Source organism: Cyanidioschyzon merolae, chromosome 8, assembly GCF_000091205.1.
Source record: "Cyanidioschyzon merolae strain 10D DNA, chromosome 8, complete genome".
NCBI classification, from domain to species: Eukaryota; Rhodophyta; class Bangiophyceae; order Cyanidiales; family Cyanidiaceae; genus Cyanidioschyzon; species Cyanidioschyzon merolae.
Window position 1 is genome coordinate 294,901 of NC_010134.1, and position 17,828 is coordinate 312,728.

General features: G+C 56.8%; 5 protein-coding genes across 5 annotated transcripts, besides 3 other annotated features; 3 read left to right on the forward strand and 2 right to left on the reverse strand.

Annotated features, from left to right (window-relative positions):
- Nucleotides 1-912: 912 nt before the first annotated feature.
- Nucleotides 913-2,436, forward strand: CYME_CMH121C (cystathionine beta-lyase; the record flags this gene model as incomplete). Its single annotated transcript, XM_005536026.1, has 1 exon — nucleotides 913-2,436. The coding sequence occupies one exon, from the start codon at nucleotides 913-915 to the stop codon at nucleotides 2,434-2,436; it is 1,524 nt and encodes a 507-aa protein (XP_005536083.1).
- A 583-nt stretch (nucleotides 2,437-3,019) lies between these two features.
- Nucleotides 3,020-3,340, reverse strand: CYME_CMH122C (similar to DNA invertase; the record flags this gene model as incomplete). Its single annotated transcript, XM_005536027.1, has 1 exon — nucleotides 3,020-3,340. One exon carries the CDS (start codon nucleotides 3,338-3,340, stop codon nucleotides 3,020-3,022), a length of 321 nt encoding a protein of 106 aa, XP_005536084.1.
- Nucleotides 3,341-3,638: 298 nt separating this feature from the next.
- Nucleotides 3,639-4,715: a sequence feature (possible transcribed region).
- Nucleotides 4,716-4,983: 268 nt separating this feature from the next.
- CYME_CMH123C (hypothetical protein) lies at nucleotides 4,984-6,726 on the forward strand (the record flags this gene model as incomplete). The annotated part of the gene is made up of 1 exon (XM_005536028.1): nucleotides 4,984-6,726. The coding sequence occupies one exon, from the start codon at nucleotides 4,984-4,986 to the stop codon at nucleotides 6,724-6,726; it is 1,743 nt and encodes a 580-aa protein (XP_005536085.1).
- Nucleotides 5,985-8,182: a sequence feature (possible transcribed region).
- Nucleotides 7,050-8,564: a sequence feature (possible transcribed region).
- Nucleotides 8,565-8,650: 86 nt separating this feature from the next.
- Nucleotides 8,651-11,779, reverse strand: CYME_CMH126C (eukaryotic translation initiation factor eIF-3 subunit C; the record flags this gene model as incomplete). The annotated part of the gene is made up of 1 exon (XM_005536029.1): nucleotides 8,651-11,779. The coding sequence occupies one exon, from the start codon at nucleotides 11,777-11,779 to the stop codon at nucleotides 8,651-8,653; it is 3,129 nt and encodes a 1,042-aa protein (XP_005536086.1).
- Nucleotides 11,780-13,421: 1,642 nt separating this feature from the next.
- CYME_CMH127C (hypothetical protein) lies at nucleotides 13,422-17,192 on the forward strand (the record flags this gene model as incomplete). Its single annotated transcript, XM_005536030.1, has 1 exon — nucleotides 13,422-17,192. The coding sequence occupies one exon, from the start codon at nucleotides 13,422-13,424 to the stop codon at nucleotides 17,190-17,192; it is 3,771 nt and encodes a 1,256-aa protein (XP_005536087.1).
- Between the last annotated feature and the right edge of the window lie 636 nt (nucleotides 17,193-17,828).

Consider the following 17,828-nt stretch of genomic DNA (forward strand, 5'->3'; position numbering starts at 1 on the left):
TTACGATTCAAAATACTCCTTAAACGGGGTTGAACCACAGACAGTACGAAGGAATGCAACCAGCTCTACCCAGATAGAATCAGGAAAACCTCTTGCGCAAAGGGAATGGTGAGATGCCACAGTGTCCAATAGAAGGACGTTGCCAGATCGGAAAGCGAACAGTCTTCATTGATTCGACGAAGTGGGTGCTGTTGTATGTGCCTTCTGAAGTTGCGAAACTGATGCCGCAAAATGAATCTGCTGTAGCTCGAACAGATGATGATTTCCTCGTTCTCTTCGAGTTCAATTGTATAAACAGACGGGCTCCCTGCTCCGCGAATACTCATATACGATTCGACCGTTTTACCCGAAACAAGTCTCATGAACCAGAATAACAAACCGATCGCGACGGTCTATGATTGCTGTCTTTGCGATTTCGGTGGAAGATGGCCGTGAATGCATGAGCTCTTTTTTTTGCGACTGTATCCCAGTGTTTTCAGGATCACACGAACAAGCTATTGAGAATCGGAGGTGCCCGTGGTGGCAATTATCTTCGCTTTTGCTTTCCGTAAGGTGATGAACGGGTTGTTTTCTGCTATGGGCGGCAAGCACCCTTGAAAACATCGCTTCTTGACCCGAAGCGCGTATATCTGTTTCCTTCTTTCCGTGTTCCTCAACCATCTGAGTATTGTGGCACAACTGACCTCAAGAATGAATACACTACTTGCACTTTTCAGTAAAGAATAGATATCCCACAGGGAATTCTCCCACGACCGATACAATACATTGCATCGTAACGTCGATCTGCGGCTGCACAGCGTTCGCGGGACCGGACCATCCCTGAGAGCCTCTTTCGCTGAGCGCTCGCTCGTTTCCAGCGAGTTCGTTGCAAGCGGCGATCGTTCATACCTTTATACTCGTGGGCGCTGCATCATGTTCGTAGCAGTGAGCCAGCTGTTTCCTGCTCGTCACCAGGGTGCTCCGCGCACCCTCCGCGGGGCCAACGGACGCAGCACCGACACGTACCGTCGCACCGTAGGGCCGGCAGTGCCGAAGGATGCAGAGGGTGCGTACGAGTCGGCTTCTGGCCGGGTCTGTTGGCAACGATATAGCGCTTTAAGGGCGGCAGCTGACTCAGAGTCGTCTCCGAAGGACGCCTCCCAACGAGTACACTCTTCGCTTTCGAGTACCGGCAAGGGCGAGCACTCGAAGCATATGCGCCTGGAAACCAAAGTCGTGCATGCTGGAAGCCACCCTGAGGAGTACACAACCGATCCATACGGTCGGACTGTAGTGAATCCACCTGTGTACCACGCTTCTACTGTGCTGTTTCCAAACGTAGCTGCTAAAGACTTTGCTAGCAAAGACTGGCCGTTTCGTGGTTTCTCCTACGGACGGCATGGGACGCCCACGCACTGGGCCCTGGAGGAGGCTTTTGCAGCACTCGAGGGTGGCGACAATGCCTGCTGTGTTAGCAGTGGGGTTGCAGCATGTAATGCAGCGCTCTTGGCGTTCCTGCGCTCCGGCGATCACATTCTGGTTGCGGACACCGTGTACGAACCGACGCGCCTGTTCTGCAACAGTTTTTTAGCACGATTCGGGGTGGAAACGACATACTACGATCCCGCTGCTCCAGTTGAATCTTTGGAGCCACTTTTCAAACCAAAAGGTCGCACAAAGGTGGTTTTCGTGGAGTCACCCGGCTCGCTCTCGTTCGAGGTGCAGGATGTGCGGGCGGTGAGCGCACTCGCGCACGCTCATGGAGCGGTGGTCGTTATGGATAATACGTACGGACCAACGCTGTTCCAGCCTTTCGCGGCAGGTGTCGATGTAAGCTACAACGCAGCAACCAAGTACATCGGTGGTCATTCTGATTTAATGATGGGCCTGATCGCATGCTCCCGTGAAACGTACCGCAAAGTGAAACGATCGGTGATGGAGCTCGGATGCCCCCCAGGCCCTGATGACTGTTATCTGGCACTTCGTGGCCTGCGGACGCTCACAGTTCGTCTGAAACAGCACGAACAGAACGGCCTTGTTGTTGCACGATGGCTGGAGACACGCCCTGAGGTTGCGCGTGTGATACATCCGCTGTTACCGAGCCATCCGCAGCACGACCTCTTCAAGCGTGATTTCCGGGGTGCGAACGGTTTATTTACCATACAGCTGCGTGACGTTTATTCGCAAAAGGCAGTGAACGCCTTTGTTGACTCACTGAAGCTCTTTGGTCTGGGCTTCAGCTGGGGCGGCTACGAGTCCCTGATCCTTCCGATCGACATCAACGCTGTCCGAACAGTGACGAAGTTTAAGTATGGTGATGGCTATGGGCCGACGCTGCGATTGCATGTCGGACTGGAGGATCCTCAAGATCTTTGCGCGGATCTCGCCCAAGGTTTTGCGGTGTTGGATGCGGTGGCCGGACTCGCAGGTGAGGTTGCTCGTACGCCACCGCGCTGATGCCGATTTACCTTCCTCGCGTGTCCGGGAGCGTGAACAGGCACCGCTGCTGTTGAGCAACAGGTATCCGCTACCAAGTCGCAATACAGAGAGTCGTGATGAACGCCTCTTGGCGGCGCTCGTCGATAACCTGCCCACAGGGTGTGTGCGCGTCCGTTCGCAGCACCGCTGCGAGATCGATGGCGCTGCACTTGCCGGCACTGGCGCACGTACCTACGATCCACGTTGCATACGATCCCGCATATCGGAACCTTAAAGCATGCTTTACGACATGAAGAAAAATTTTGCGCACAGCAAGACACTGTCCAGAACCTGCTGACCGCGAGCGTATCACGAACGAAACAGCATTCGCAACGACGTACTCACCGCCTTAGACGATGTCACACGAAGCCAACTGTCTCCCGTAAGCGCATCATCACACCCAGTTCTACGTCAAAGTATCGCCGTTCTCGGCTGTCCGACTGATCAGGGAAAACCTGCGTAGATGACGAGGCACACGGCGCATACTGTGCGGCAGGACGTGTCGCAGATAGCACCCCGTACATACCGAAACCCACCACATGGATTGAAACGCTTTGACCACTCACGGCCGTTCTTCTTTCTTTGGATGCGAGGTCCTCTGTTGTATTTCAATGACAGAGCTCGTGCGTATGCGACGGTGGCCACCCGGAGTCCGAAAATGTTCCAGTTTGCCAGCGTCGCACCACCTCCGTATTGTTTTCGGACACACGGCGAATATTTCAGCCGCGCGCGCAACTGTTATAGAACCAGACTCTTTCAAATCATCTCCAAGCATAAGACCTGGAGAGGCACGGTTTTGGTCGTGAACGTGCCGCTCCATGCCAAGATGCCCGTCATTTTCGACGGGTCCGCCGATGTAGAGTTCCGTCTCCTCCCCGTCCATTTTCAAGCCAGACCTATTCACGAAACAAGCCACTGAACTCCTGAAAGTTCTACTCGTAATTGTATAGGGTTGCGGAGGCTACCCTGGCGAAAAAGACAAAAGTTGGTGCTCCCGACGTGGCTATATGGGTTGCCCGCGAGCGCTTTAAAACGTTGTTGGAGAACGACAAGCGCGAATAGAAGCTGGTTTAGCTAGGACAAAGTTGTACAGATGAGTACAATTCACTGCGAAACCGCTCTCGCGATCCATTTCGAATTGCGCACCTGCTGGTAATTTATGTCCAGAAAAGTTCGATTCGGAGGATGGAAGCGCGCGATTCAAGGCGCGTGTCACGCGTACGCAATTGATTCGTGACACACCGCGTGGCACGCCTGCCGATCGGCGCTGCAACGCTTGCGCCTCTGTCCGAGCGACGCGTCGAGCGTGGCACCGCATGTGTCCATCGTACGGAATCAGGAGTCAACCTGGACCCGACTGGCCCGATGCGGTATCGATGAGCGCCAAAACACACGGAGGACATTTGGGTCTCCTGGAGCGATAGGGTGCAGGTCGTATGAGCTATGGGGATCGGCCATTTGGTCCTGGCGTGGCATCGATGGGTCAAAGCGGGTGCCGTCGGATACGCCAACGCTTCCTGTGAAATCGAGGATGCAGCCTCAGCCTGTTCGAGGACACTAACGTGTGCCGGCACGCTCGGTCAAGAATTGCTTCACGGAATAGAGACGCGATCGATCACGCAAGATTTCGGATTTCTCCATAGAGTCAAGATCATGTGTCAAACTGGGGTTCGGCCGGTTGCGAATGTCGCTACGACCAGCTCTGGAAGCGTTCAGTGTTCCTGTTTGAATTTGACGACGTTCCACAGAATCCAGATGTGTTGTTCGCTTGGGCGTTCTCGTTTCATCCAATGAAATACGCATTGCCGAGCCTGCCGCGTTTGTCTGCTGGGACGCTGGGTGCGCCCCGCCGTCACATTCGCCCTACTGGAATGGAACGGTGTTGCCGTACCATGACGGAAGCTGGCCCCAGAAGAGCCGCTTTTCAGCGTCAACCCAGTGCGTCGATTATCCGGTGTCGTCTGCGCCATAAGAAGCCAGAAATCCCGCTTCGTCCAGCAAGCGTCCGGATGGCGGCGCTTCTGTTGCTGCACAGACACAGCACGTTCGCAAGTCCGCTCGGAACATCTTCTGGTACCGTGGATGCACGTCGATAACGTCATCAGGCGCGTACGCCAGGACACCTCCATACGCTGGTGCCGCGGACACGGCGACGATCCTGGTACGGCCTAGCAGTTAGCGCCGGACCAAGAGCTGCCTTCACGTCGTCACAGGCGTTGTTCAGGCGTATCGCGCTGGGCCGGGAACGCATGGAACTCACCCCATGGATTTCCCGTGCGATTCATGGAGCGGACGCTGCTCGGGCACCGGCATCGATGCGGGAATTTGCGAGAAAGAGAGACTGTCCAATACTGCCTATTGCTGGATATAATGGTCAGACACGGGCGCTGTGCTGCCGTCGCGGTACGTGAGGTCATCATGCGAAGATAGCAAACAGCGCCAAGTACTGCGGGCCTGCCCGGTCAATCTCCTGCCGTGTAAACCTGTCGTAACGGGAAACTGTGCTCATGCGCCAAGCAGGTTCGTATGGAGCGCCTTCGAAACCAAGTGGATACGTCCCTGACACGAACTGTTGCCCGATCCGTGGTTGTGGGCAATATTCTCACTGTGCTTCTGCTGGGTGTGCTGTACGCCAACTATCGCATCTTCGAGGCCTACATTTCAAGTTTTCTTTTGGCGCTGCTTGCTGCGGAGGCGCTAGCTGAGAGCCGCGATCGACTCGTTCGCTGGCTCTCGACCTCTGAATCAGAAGCTGAAGGAAACGATGTGCAAAGGCCGCGGCGTTTGTGGCACTTCCTCCTCAACCAACTTGGCAAGTTGCAGCAGGCCGTTCGCGGAAAGCACTGGTTTGTCTGGTTGCTCAGCGGCACGGCGTTGTTGTTGCTCACGGTACGTGTCCAGCACGGAGGTTTTCTGGTGTTCATCTGCCTTGCGGTGCTGGGAGGCTCCGCGCTGTGCACTTTGGCTGCTGCACGGTTTCTAGTTCGGCTCCGTTGGATACATGCACGGACTGCTGCAGCAACGTTACTGCTCGCCGCAGTGGTATCTCTCGTGTGCATTTTCGTGCTCATTTTCGTGACAGGTGTCGTCCAGGATCTCGTTGGCGCTGCTAGAGCGTTGGCGCGACTCGCCCAGGACGCAGCTACCTGGAATCGCATCGATCCGCAGGGTATCTTGGCGAAAGGCCTCGAGCAGCTCCAGACATTCCTTGCCGCCCATGTGGAGGTGGCGGAGCGCTTCGCTTTGCGCTTTCGTGATGTACTCAAGGATCTGGGATTCGATATGGAGAATACGGAGCGCTGGTGGGTCAAAAGCAGTGACCCGTCCTGGTGGCGGGACTTTCTCACGGGGGACTTGCACGCAAACGCAATGCTGCGGGAAACGACATCTCTGAGGGTGCCCAGCTGGCAGCAAGCACGCACTGTGGCCAAAAGGCTCTGGGAAGGTGCTCGGAAGAACGTCACACCTGGATCAATCGCACGACTTGGCAAGCATATTCGTTTGCACGCAAGTTCGGAACAGATTTACACTGGAGCCCGTCTCGTCATGATCCCGGTCATGCGACTAGCGCAGGCCTTTGGAATTTTGCTGACGTACAGCGACGGCACTGCAGCTTTTCTTGCTATGTTTTTCTTCCTGCTCCGACAACCCGGTTCAGTTGTACATGCACTGGTCCAATGGATCCCGTTCCAGAACACAGAGCGCAACCGGAAATTGGAGCAAACGCTGCGTACGGACCTGCATCGCTTCGTGTGGAGTGCGCTGAGTCAACTGTATCTGCAATCGCTTTTTGCATGGTGCGTCTTCGTGACGTTCGGGTTGGAGCTAGAATTCCTGGTAGCGCTCTGCGTTGGTGTATCCGTGCTCATACCCGTACTGCCCGGGCCGCTTCTCTGGACGACACTGCTTGGCTTGCCCCAGGTGATGATGCGCACGTCTCTGGGTAGACTTTGGCGTTCGCATGCCGCCTTAGCCTTTGTCTGCATCAATCTGGTTGGGCAGAAAGTCTTGGTGCGTTTCTCGCGAAATGCTGACGACGAAGACGCAGAGCAGGTGCAGCAACGTGCGGACGGTACCCTGACGCCCACGAACGGCCTGCTCACATTATCCGCTCTGTTGGGATGGCGGATCCTAGGTGGACTGCGCGGTGCACTGATCGCAAGTTGCTGCATCTTCCTGACATCGCTGCTCGTGCAATGTCTTGTAGATGATTCCTCCACCAGGGGATCTGAAAATAAGATACCTCACCAAAGCGGAGGTGCGGCGTAGGATGAACATTTCATCGTTGCATGCCGCGCAGGCGATGCGGCTTCTCGCGTCCTGTGAAATTTTCTTGCTAACCTGGATTCCCGCTGAGCAGCCGACGTTATGATGGTCAAGGCTCGCAGCAAGCTTACCAGCACTGGGACTTGTAGCGCGACCAAATGCAGCACCGTACTAAATGGCAAAACAAGAGGCACGAGCATGTTTTGGGCACAGGGGTATGAGGCCAACGCCTCGAAGCTCTCACCAAGAACAACGCGATGTGCAGCGGACGATTCCAGTGCAAGCGATCGTTAATCGCGATGTAAAGGACATCAGACACATGTCAGACTGAAATAGAAGGGGTCGCACTGTGCGAACGCTGACCTACACTGCGCGCTTTCGGATCCTCCCCATTGCCATGAACATGACGCTTTGCGGGCATCTCTTGCGCCTGCCTCGTTTCGCTCTCTACGGGCTCGGTTACTCGTTGTGGTGATCCCTCCCGTCGCTCCAGTTTCGTTGTCAGCAGTCGGTGGAGGTCACTGGGAGCGTTCCAGCCCCGATATCGCGCATTCCCGCTGTTATCGGGGCGCTCCATCCACAGGCGGAAGCTGCGATCCCTACATCGCTTGCCACTTTGATCTTCTTTGTAGGCAGCATCGGTGCGCGCTTCGCAGCGGTGACACTCGACTGTGGTCAGGTGTCGCTGTGTGTCCATAACACCCACACACACACACACACATCCGTCTATGAGGACCGTTCTATAGCGCATGCTCGCTTAACTCCATCGCCCGGTACACGCCCTTGACGGTTCCAGAAAGCTCGGGTCGATGTTTCCGCCGGATACGCGACCGGTCCTGCATCCTGCGCGCAGAGACGCTTCTTTCGTGCGACTTGCTCGGCAAGTACGCTGTCCGCCGCACACGCAAGCGCACGCTATGCCCGTTTGATAGACGATTTGTGGGGCGCACTGTTGTACCCGACGAAACGAACCCCCGGGAAGGAAACGCTACGCTCGAGAACAGGTCGGGACATCCCGATCCGTCAACGCTCCCGTCGCACAAAGCGGCGACGCAAGCTCCTCTAGAACTGGTCGCTGCGCTGCCCAAAGTCCGAGCCCAACATCCACCTCCACGCAAACCGTGACACGAGAGCAGCTCCGAGCGTACTCCCCCAGAGGTATCGTGCTGCTGGAGCGTTCCGCTCGATCGATGAACACAGAAACCCGCGAATGCATTGTCTTTCGAACGGATTCGGGAGTATGGGGCGACAAGGTCAGTGAGTTTGCGGCTCGGTCTTGTGAGCCAGTCGTCGAGGAACTAGGTCGACGTTTTTCCTGGGCATCGCAGGTGCCCGGACCGCTGCGCCCACCAGTTGCCTTGAAGCGGACAGATCGAAACCCTGAACCGTATTTGGTATGTGCATGCGACACATCGTATAACGGAAAGGAAGCACGGACACTTCTCCAGATGACGTGGATGGTCTATCGTCGTTGTTTTGTGAAGGCTTATGCGGGGACGTCGCGAATCGACATGACGATGGTGCGGTGACGGATTCCATCTGGGAAGAGTCGACGTTGCCGCTCCGAAACGTCGATCGAGCACCCTACAACCGGATATGCATCTGCGAGCCTTTCTGACTGGCACTTGAAATGGCGACGCTGTATACGCGAAACAGGCTCCGGAAACAAGTCATCGAAAGGAAGGAACCGAGCGAGCAGTTCAGGGTTGCGTTTCAGTCTGACGCCTTCCCAGATCCTGTTTGTGTGGACACGAACGATTACGAAACATGAACGCATGCTCCATAGAAATGTTGTTGCATTTCCGTTTCTTTCCAGTCAAAAGAGCACATGTAAACGCGACTGATTGACAGAGCGTCTTTAAAATATGCGGATACAAAACCAACGTAACCTGGTCGAGAGCGCCGCGCTCTGCAGCCTGACACCCGCCTAGGCGCTGACGCGTGGGCCGTGCCCGGCACTACTAGCCGCCGAAGGCGTATGCTCGGGGTCTGCCGCTGAGGATGTGGCCAATTCTACATCCGACCGCATGTCTACGAGTCGCTCGTTGTTCTCCAGCAGCTGCGTGAGTTTCTCGGCCCACGCGATGCTGAGGCGTTGGAGCCGCGTCATATGCCGATGATGCACCGCAAGTACCCCGGTGGGTTGATCCCAACGGGCCGACAGCTCGCCCTGAACGATCATCTTGCTCAGAATCGCATGAATGCGTCGAGGTTCCAATTCAAAGTGCTCGGCCAATTCTGTCTCTAGGGCAAACGTGTCACAGTATGGGGCATAGGCTAGTACGAACGCCTTGAGCGCAGCCTCCTTCAGCTGGGGCTGCAAACGACTCAAGCACGATGCATGACGGCCAGTCGGGGGCCCTTCGGTCTCAGCGGATGACGCCGCCTGTGTTGCTTGTCCAGCCGCACTTTCCTGACTGGAAGCCGAATCACTCAGGCCAGGTTCAAGCTGGGCCCATACCTTGGCGCTCGCGAGCACTTCATAGGCAGCACGCCAGTCACCCTGCAGCAGATGCTTGCTCGCCACTACAATGTGATCGCGGGTGTTCTCAGGTGGCCCCGATATCTGACCTCGGAGTGAGCCACGCATGAAATGCTGCCAAGCCCGCGAAACGCTTACTTGTCGCGCTTGTTGCTGTAGACTACTCAGTCCACTAGCTTGCGGCAGATTCTGATTCCACCCACTGGTGAACAATTCACCATGGGCTGAAGCATCGATCCGAGCGAGCCAGTCCGCGTTGCGAGCGGATACCGCAGCCATCAGTGGCACCTCGAGGAGCATCGCCGATGTCAAGTGAACAGCTTCAAGGAGTTCAGTCGAGATCTGCATGTGGAAAGGGACTTGTCGGCGTCGATCCGCGTCAGAGGCGTTACTGTTGACTGTCCCTGGTCCAGCTGGACGCGTCGGGGGTGCATGCTGAGCGAGCAGTTCTCGGATCCTCGACATGGATGTGGAGGCAGTTCCAGTACGCGGATCAAAGAACTGCGGAGGTGAACAGAGATCAGCGAGACAGGCATGGGTTTCGCCAATGAGACCACAGCGGAATGCACAAAGACCGAGCTGGGCCAGCGCCCTGTTGTACATGATCTGCAAGCCAATATCCTGCTGCTGAATGCTCTCCTGCAGATGCGTCATCAAGAAAAGGTCTCGGGCCCGAAAGAATTGATTCTCGATGGCGAGGTGGTACACATGCGCGAGCATTGTTTCCGCCTTGGCTCGTTCGTCGCCGTGGCGGTACACGAGGACCGTCAACTCCGTGAAAAGCGTTTCCAGGTCAGACCCTTCCGCTTCCTCAGCAGCTGGTTCCGTTGCACTCTTCAAGAGACGCATGCGCTGGTACATAGCGCTTGTCTGATAGTAAAGGTGCAGAATGCGACGAGCTGCGACGCGCGCCGCTTGGCACGCATCCCCCACCTGTTCTTCATAGTAGTGCTGAACTCGTCGTGCGAAATCAAGCCAGCGAGGTTCGTCTCGCAGCCGTTCCACGTATTCTGTGGAGTGCGGATTCGATGCTTGGAAAGCACGGGTCAGTTCATCGTCCAAACGTTCGACAAGAGCCGCAAAATCCACCATCACGTATTCGAGGGTTTCGGCTTCGGTCGACCCCAGAGCGCCGGATGCTGCTCCCAAGTCGCGGATCGCCGAGCGCACAACTTTGGGGTGTGACTTTGCGATCTGCAGTAACCTTTCCGCCGTGTTTGCAGCAGCCTGGTACATATCCCGGGGCATGACGCCGAGGGTATGCCCAAGATCGAACTGGGCGGCGATCATATGTAGCAGAACGCGCACGAGCTGTGCTGGCGTCTTTGCGGCCCGGGAAAGCCACTCCATTTGCCGTACTTGTTCGCGGCGATCCGTTCCTTTGCGTCCGCGAGCAGCAACAAGTTGTACGATGCGCTCTTCCACCTGCTCGGCGGTTAGATCCTCGGGTTTCTCCTCACGAGCCGGCGATGCGTATTTCCTGATGAATCCATCGGCGTCCTCGTCGGCACGGCTCTTGCGTCTCACCGCACGGGCGCGTCGCTCCTGTCGCCCGCGACGTCCCGATACGGAGGAATCGTCAGAACTTTCATCACTTCTCGATAATGAAAGCGACGAGGATGATGAGGAGGAGGCGGATGACTCGCGTCGGAGCCAGCGAGCCGCTCTCGCACCGCGCACAGCCTCTGCAGGTTCCTCTGCTGCTAGGCTCTCTGACGATTCCTCACTTGAGCTTTCGTCCTCATCGGAGCTCGAAGTAGCCCAGGAAGACGATGCATCGGATTTGCTTTCGCTGTCGGTGTCACTGGCGGTGCCGGCCGACGACGATGAAGCTTCCGACGTACCGCGGGCAGTGCCAGCTGGACGCGATCCAACGAAGCTTGCTTTTCCCGATCTACGTTTGCGATCGAGAACTTCAGGTTCCAAGGTCTCGAGTTCGGGCGTTTCTGACTCGCCGGATGAGCTCGCACCCGCTTCACTCGATTCCCAGGGATCCGCGCCACTGGCTCTGTACTCGTTGATTGCTTCTTCGTACTCTCGGTTATTTTTGCGAAGGCGCTGCCGAGTCGTGTTCAGTGCCTTGGTATTCGTTTTGCTTAATTTCGGTTTCTCTGCGAGCGTTTTTGCGATCTCGTCCTCCAAAAGTACTAGCGCTTTCACATAGGGACGCGGCACAGGCGGACGCCCGCCTCTGGCAACGTCCGTGGACAGTGCCCGCTCCAAGCGTCGGTTTAGCTCGTCAAAATCTTGCTGCACGCTGGTCCAGTCGTTAATTTTGAGGTGATTTCGCAACTGCCGAAGCGAGTGCACAAGCGCCTCATACTTTTTCGTCTCCTTGGACTTTACGACTCGTCTTCCATCGCTGTCGGAGTCTGATTCGTCCTCATCCATGAGAAACCGGGCCCTGCTGAACCCTCCTCCCACGGTGGAACTCACTGCGCCGGTGGCACCTGTGACGCGAGCTGGCCCGGATCCGGCGCGCGGCACGACGTCCACCGCATCGGAGAGCTCCCCCGAAGACGAGGAGGACTCCTCTTCGGAAGTGTCGCCGGTTGCAAAGAAGCGTGAAGTCATACTACTTGTCTAGTTGTTTCAAGTTGAACCAGAAGCTCAACAAGTCGGCCCGAACGTTCGCCTCGTGCCCGCGTGATCGAGACTCGCTTGAACCAAGGGTACTGAAGTTTTCAGGAAACGTGCTTAACAGCGGCCCCGCTTCAACCCTTCCGAGGCGCTGGAAGAGCGGCGGCCGCGCCAGGCTTCGCAGAAAAGCTGTACACAAACGGACATTCTTTGAAGCAACGCGTGCGCGCGCTCCACCGGCTACCACATCCTTTATGGAAACACGGAATGATCTTGGCAGTCTCTACGGTACGTTTACGGCATCAGATCGATGCATCGATTTGTATGCTCGCTGAACCTGCGTGTCCTAGCAGACCTGAGAAGAGAAATCAGTGCCTCCACAGACGTCGGTGCGAATTACAAACTCCAAAGTTTTATTTCTGTGAAGAATACTAGCCAGATTCCAGCTGCCTCTCTGGTACCGAGCACGTCAGGAACCGCACAATGCGACGCTGGATATGCGCCGCAGTCGCGCTTTCCCCGCAGAAACAAAACGATTATGCGGCGCCTTTGCGGGTGTCTGTTCAGGGCGTTGCCAACCCGAGCCACGGCCTGTCCAGTCCTCGGGCCGGGCTCTCTCAATCTGCGGAAGCAGACCGATTACCAGCGACGCGGAAAGAAGCAATGACAGGAACTCGGTCGCTAGAGCGTAGGCTGGGCGTCGAGCGCCCCTTTGGCGTCGTGGATTGGCTGCCCGGACCTCGCGGCAGTGCCAATCACCGAGAAGGCGCTCCGAGCCCTGGCGCGGCAGACACAAAAAGACCGGTCCGCAGCGCATTCGACCGAAACACTAAGATATCGCAATCGTGAGTGTCTGCAGCCCAACACAGGGCGGTCGGCGAGTCAAGCCTCGATCCCCTCGGATAACCCTGATCTGAGGCCTGGCCTGCAGACCACGGAGACGCCCATGCCTATCGCGATGCAGCATATCCGATCATCGGACACGTTCGCGCGTACCGAAGGCAGCGTTGATCCGTAGATCCAATGCTGTCCCAAACTGTCTAGATACGTTCTTGAAATCGCATCATCGTCCGCATTCTGCGTTCCGAAGGCAGCATCGATCCGTAGATCCAATGCCATCCCATAATGTCTAGATACGTCCCTGAAATCGCCATCACCAGTGGCATTCGTGCGTTCCATAGGCAGCGTTGATCCGTAGATCCAATGCTGTCGCAAAATGTTCAGACGCGTCCCTGAAATCGCCATCTCCAGCGGCATTCGCGCATCCGCATCATAGCCCAGGCGCCGTTGCACACACGCGCGCAACGCATCGTGCTGCGCAACCCTCCGGTGTGTGCATCACAGATCGGGGGGCACGCAGGAAGCGCGGGCGTCACATGTGACATCGAGGATGCGCGCTGGCTGCAGCTCCGTCTCGACGGCGGTGCCAGTGATCGCGGGCGTTCACTGCACCTGGACGCCGGTGTGCGGCGCGCGCGCCTCGCCAGCGCCGAAATGCGCCGTTCATAAAAATATCTTCTAGGTCATTTCCAAGGCTTGTGTAGACTGGTGAGAAGCGCAGACTCTCGTCGACGCCGGAGGGTTCTGCCGTGACGTTTTGTTTGTATCTTGAGGAAGTATTTGCCAGGCACTGTAGATGCCGAAGCTCCACCGTGTTCGAGCGGCTTGCGCTCTATGCAAGGAGAAGGAGGCGGTGGTCTACTGTTGCAGCCACGGCTGTGCGCTCTGTCTCACCTGCGATCGGAAGGAGCATAAAAGCGCTGTTGACTTTGGGACAAGACAGTTCAACACAAGGCGTAATGTGAGCGCAATGGAGGCAGTGGACTCCAATAAAGAAGGCTCGCGAGGAAAAATTACTGAGAAACTGCTTCGAGAAGGGCCGCCTTCTGCTTCGCAACTGGAACAGGCGAGTCGACGTGCTGAGCGTCGAGCAGGAGCGTGTGCGCAGAAGCAACTGCAGTCCGATGTTGAAGTCGCGGCTCAGGTTGGGGCAACGGCTGAGAACAATTCAGGTTTACCGGGCGTGACGCGGGACTGCGTGGATGCTGCTTCCGTCGCGAAACGGTACCTAACCGACGGCCCGCAGGTGCACAGCGCACTGGAGAATAGCGGCCTGGATACTTGTCGCGCCGACGCGAGACCTGTGTTTCCTGTTATTGTGCCAGCTATCGGGGTCTCGGCTCTGACACAGCGGCCTTCGGAGAGCGTGCCAGAGCCTCAAGCAACGGAAACGAAGAACTGCGCTTTAGCCGAGAATCCGCTGTTTTTCAAGCCTGACTCGGAGCTGCCCTCTGGGGACTCACACTGGGCGAACCAGATTTATATTTCTAGTTCAGGATCGTCGAGTGTATCTGGTTCAGGTGAAACAGCAGAAAAGATCAGTGACTTTCGCGAGGGCGCGCCCTCGCTGGAGACACCACCTAACGAAGGACAATCCAGCTCTCAGTCGTCTACATTCAGGGACGGCCCCGGCCGGACGACAAGCTCATCGGATTTGCAAACTGCTGGTGTACTTCCATGTGCATCCGCAGATGTGCAAGCTCATGTGCGGCATCCGATTGTAGCGCCCGCTGTACTCATTCTTTGCGATTCCTGTGGCGCCATGCCGGCCGTCGCGTACTGCACAGAAAGGGCGCGTTTTCACTGTGAGCTTTGTATGAAATACGCACACGCATCGGGCTCTGCACCGGATGCACCACAGGAACTGCCTATGGCGTGGCAAGTGCAGTGCATGAAAAGTGGGAAAGCCGCCGATGCAGACATGAAGGGCGCCCACCGGCACGAGCAAGACCCATACGCCTCAAGTCGGAGTCGATGCGGGGATTCTGGGGACAGCGGCAGTGCCGAGCGTGAACCCACAAGTGAATCACCCAGCGGCGGTGATCAGGGAACCTCTCATTCCGGCAATGGCGGCAGTAGAGAGCCGACATCATCGTCCCCGGCAGAGACGGCCGCTACGACGAAGCCACAGAATCTAGAGGGTCCAAGTACTACGGCAAAGAGTGCTCATTCGCAGCGAAAAACATATTCCGATCGAGGGCTCTCGCGATCTGTCGCTATGATGATGCTTTTGGATTGCTCTGTCGAGGTCCCGTCCCGCGGCTCCGAAGAGCTGTCTGCAGAGGGCGGCGATGATGCCTCAGCTGAAAGCATCAGTGAACAAACAGACGCCGAGAGCATGAGTCTCGGACACGAAAGCGCGCGATCCGGGGAATTTCGCGCAGACCCCTGTACAGAGCCGACGCTCACCTCAACTGGTTTGCCCATCAAATGGGCAACCGCCATTTCCGAGGAGGATCTTGCTGCAGCCGCTGAGCGAGCCGTTCGCGTATTCGCCGCCTCGTCGAATAGCAACGGCACCCGAAGCACGAGCAGTAGACACGCAAGCAGCAATGACTTGTCTTCTGCAATCGTGCCCGGGACAGGTACCCATGATGTTGCCACAGCAGCTCCAGCGGTGCAATCTGAAGCAGCAGCAGAGGCGGCTCCGGCGCAGGTAACCGGTTTCGAACAGCCGCCTTTACCTGCCTGCTGCATCGATATAACGACCACCGATGCACGAAGAGCAATCTCTATCGCAAAGAATGAACCATTCATCATTGGACAGCGCTCGCGACCGGCGTATGCGCCTTCGTCGCCTCTTGGACAGCAACCGACATCGCAGTCTACAGGGCGCCGAGGTGGTACCCATCAGCGCAGAACAGCGGATGCAAGTGAAGGTGCCAAGCGTGCGCTACCGCTCAAACATCAGGCAAACACAACTGCGAGCCGCTGGCGAAAAGGACGCGCCACCGGAAAGAACGTGGATATGCGCCCCGACGCCAATCATCCCGAAGAGGAACCGCTGGCACCACATTTAACTGGGTTGGATGTCTGGGGACCTCATCCGGAGACGATGGCGATCATCGACAGCAGCACGCTCGCTCAAGCTGAGACGGCCAGGGGGTTGCGCTCCAAGACAGGGGCGCCAAGGAGCGCGGAGCAAATGCGCGGCACCGCTCTCAAGGTCGAAGGCGCTGCCATCTGTGCGTCGAGCGCACGAGCCGCATGCTCAGCTGAAGGCCAGGCAGTGTCCGCACCGAGGATGCGTACCTCAGCGCGAGCTTTGGAATCCTCGACCAGAGTGGATAGTACGCCCCTGGTGCCTTGGCGTGATCTAGAGGTGCAGCAGGCACCGTCTCTCTCGAAACCGCAGGTCCCGGCTTACGTTGCGGCGTGGTCTGCCTCCCCGAGTCAGCCGAGTTTGGCGGACTTTGTGGAAGCACCTCTTGAATGCAGAAGAAGTATCTCAAAAGCGGCATCAGCGCAGGAGTTGCGAACGGCATCCGGTCGAGTACCCGATAGCCGGCATCGCTCTTCACGGGAAACCGCCCCGGGCCTAGCAACGCGAACTTCACGGGAAAGCGCTTCGCATCCTGCGAGTGCACAGACTGCACATCTCGTGGAAGAAGGAGCCACGAGCCGCGGTTGTCCGGCGGGTTTGGTTCATCTCGACGCTGGACCAAGAGGCGGGCATGGTGTTGCCTCCATTGCAGTGGGGACGATCGACGGGAACCCAGCCAAACTCCGTGGCTTTGACGATGGCACCCCAGCAGCACGTCTGAGCCCACGTTCCGGGACACCGGTTGAAGGCTCGTTCAAGATGGCATCTGGTGCGGGTATTCCAGGTAGCGGATCCTCGCAGCAGGCCCGTTATCCGACCGTGTCGGGTTTGTCGCGTCGACGGGCAGAGTCAGCGCGCGCGAAAGTGGATCGCTGGCTGCTTGGCGCTACCCAGCCAGCGGGTGTGCGGCGCTGCGAGTCACCCTTTCGACAGCCACAGGCATCGTATCGCGAAGTGGATGTCTTGGATCGGGCAGCAGCTGGACCTGGAGTCATCGCGCAGCCGCAAGCGGATCAGGGCAACGAGGACACGCTCATGGACGACAGTGACCCGGCACTGGAAACAGGTCAACTGCGTAACCGCACTCGTGAACTCGACAAGAGCGCCGCAGCGGAGCCCGGTCAAGGCAGCGAGCTCGATTCAAAAGCCGAGGCGGATTTGGCCATGGTGGATATGCTCGTCCCAGATTTCAGCAAGTACGCGACGCCACTACCACATGGATTGATGTCACGAAGCACACCATCGAGCAGTAGTGGCAATGGTGAAACCTCCAGCACCGGTGGTGGCGATCTGGAACCGTCGCCGCTGGCTGCGAAACGCACCTTGCGTGTGGAAGTCGCGTCAGAGGAGGCTAGGCGGATGCATTCTCGGCTGCAACAACACAAGTCGTCAGGTATGCTGGTGCCACGAATGACTGCTTCCTGGTCGGCAGAAGTGAAGTCGGCGGCTCATCGACGCCACAGCCATGCGCATCTATCTTCGAAAGATGCGGAACAAAAGCATCCCGATGAAACATCAGCGTAGGATCCTTGTCTTCCAATGAACATATCAAGTTTTTAGGAACAAACAACATGTAGCATCAAAACTGGGAATGTAAACTAGCGATAACGCAGCGGATGACAAAGTCGCGCGAGTCGTCGGTAACGGGCCCGTGCATCTTTGGCGAGTTACTGTGCACCTGGGACGTTTCCTGCAGGTGCTGTGCGTACTCCACGGACCGTCGCAGTTCTATGCTCATGTTCGTGCTTGCCTTGTAAGCTATTGACGATGCAGAGCACTGTTCGGGGAAGCTCGAAGGAATGCAAAGGAAGGGCGGGTTTCCCGAAGCGTGCAATTAGGTATTATACGTGCACTACGCATCCAGCATCGGTAACCGGGGGAATCACAGCGAGAGACCGAGAGAAGAATGAATAGTGTACACGAGTTGGCAGCAGCTTGTCTTTGAAGTGTCTATGTAGTCTCTGTCGTATGCAAGCGCTGCCACCGAGTTGTGAGCTGGAGCTTAAACTTGCGAACTTGCCTATTGATGCTCAGTCGAAGCATTGGACTCGTTCAAAATTCTGCAGGTCTTCCCAGGAGCCACAGTGCTATTCTTGGGACTGTTTCCGTTTCTGGATATCTGGACCGCACTTGATCGTCGAGTGGTGTTCGTCTGGGCTA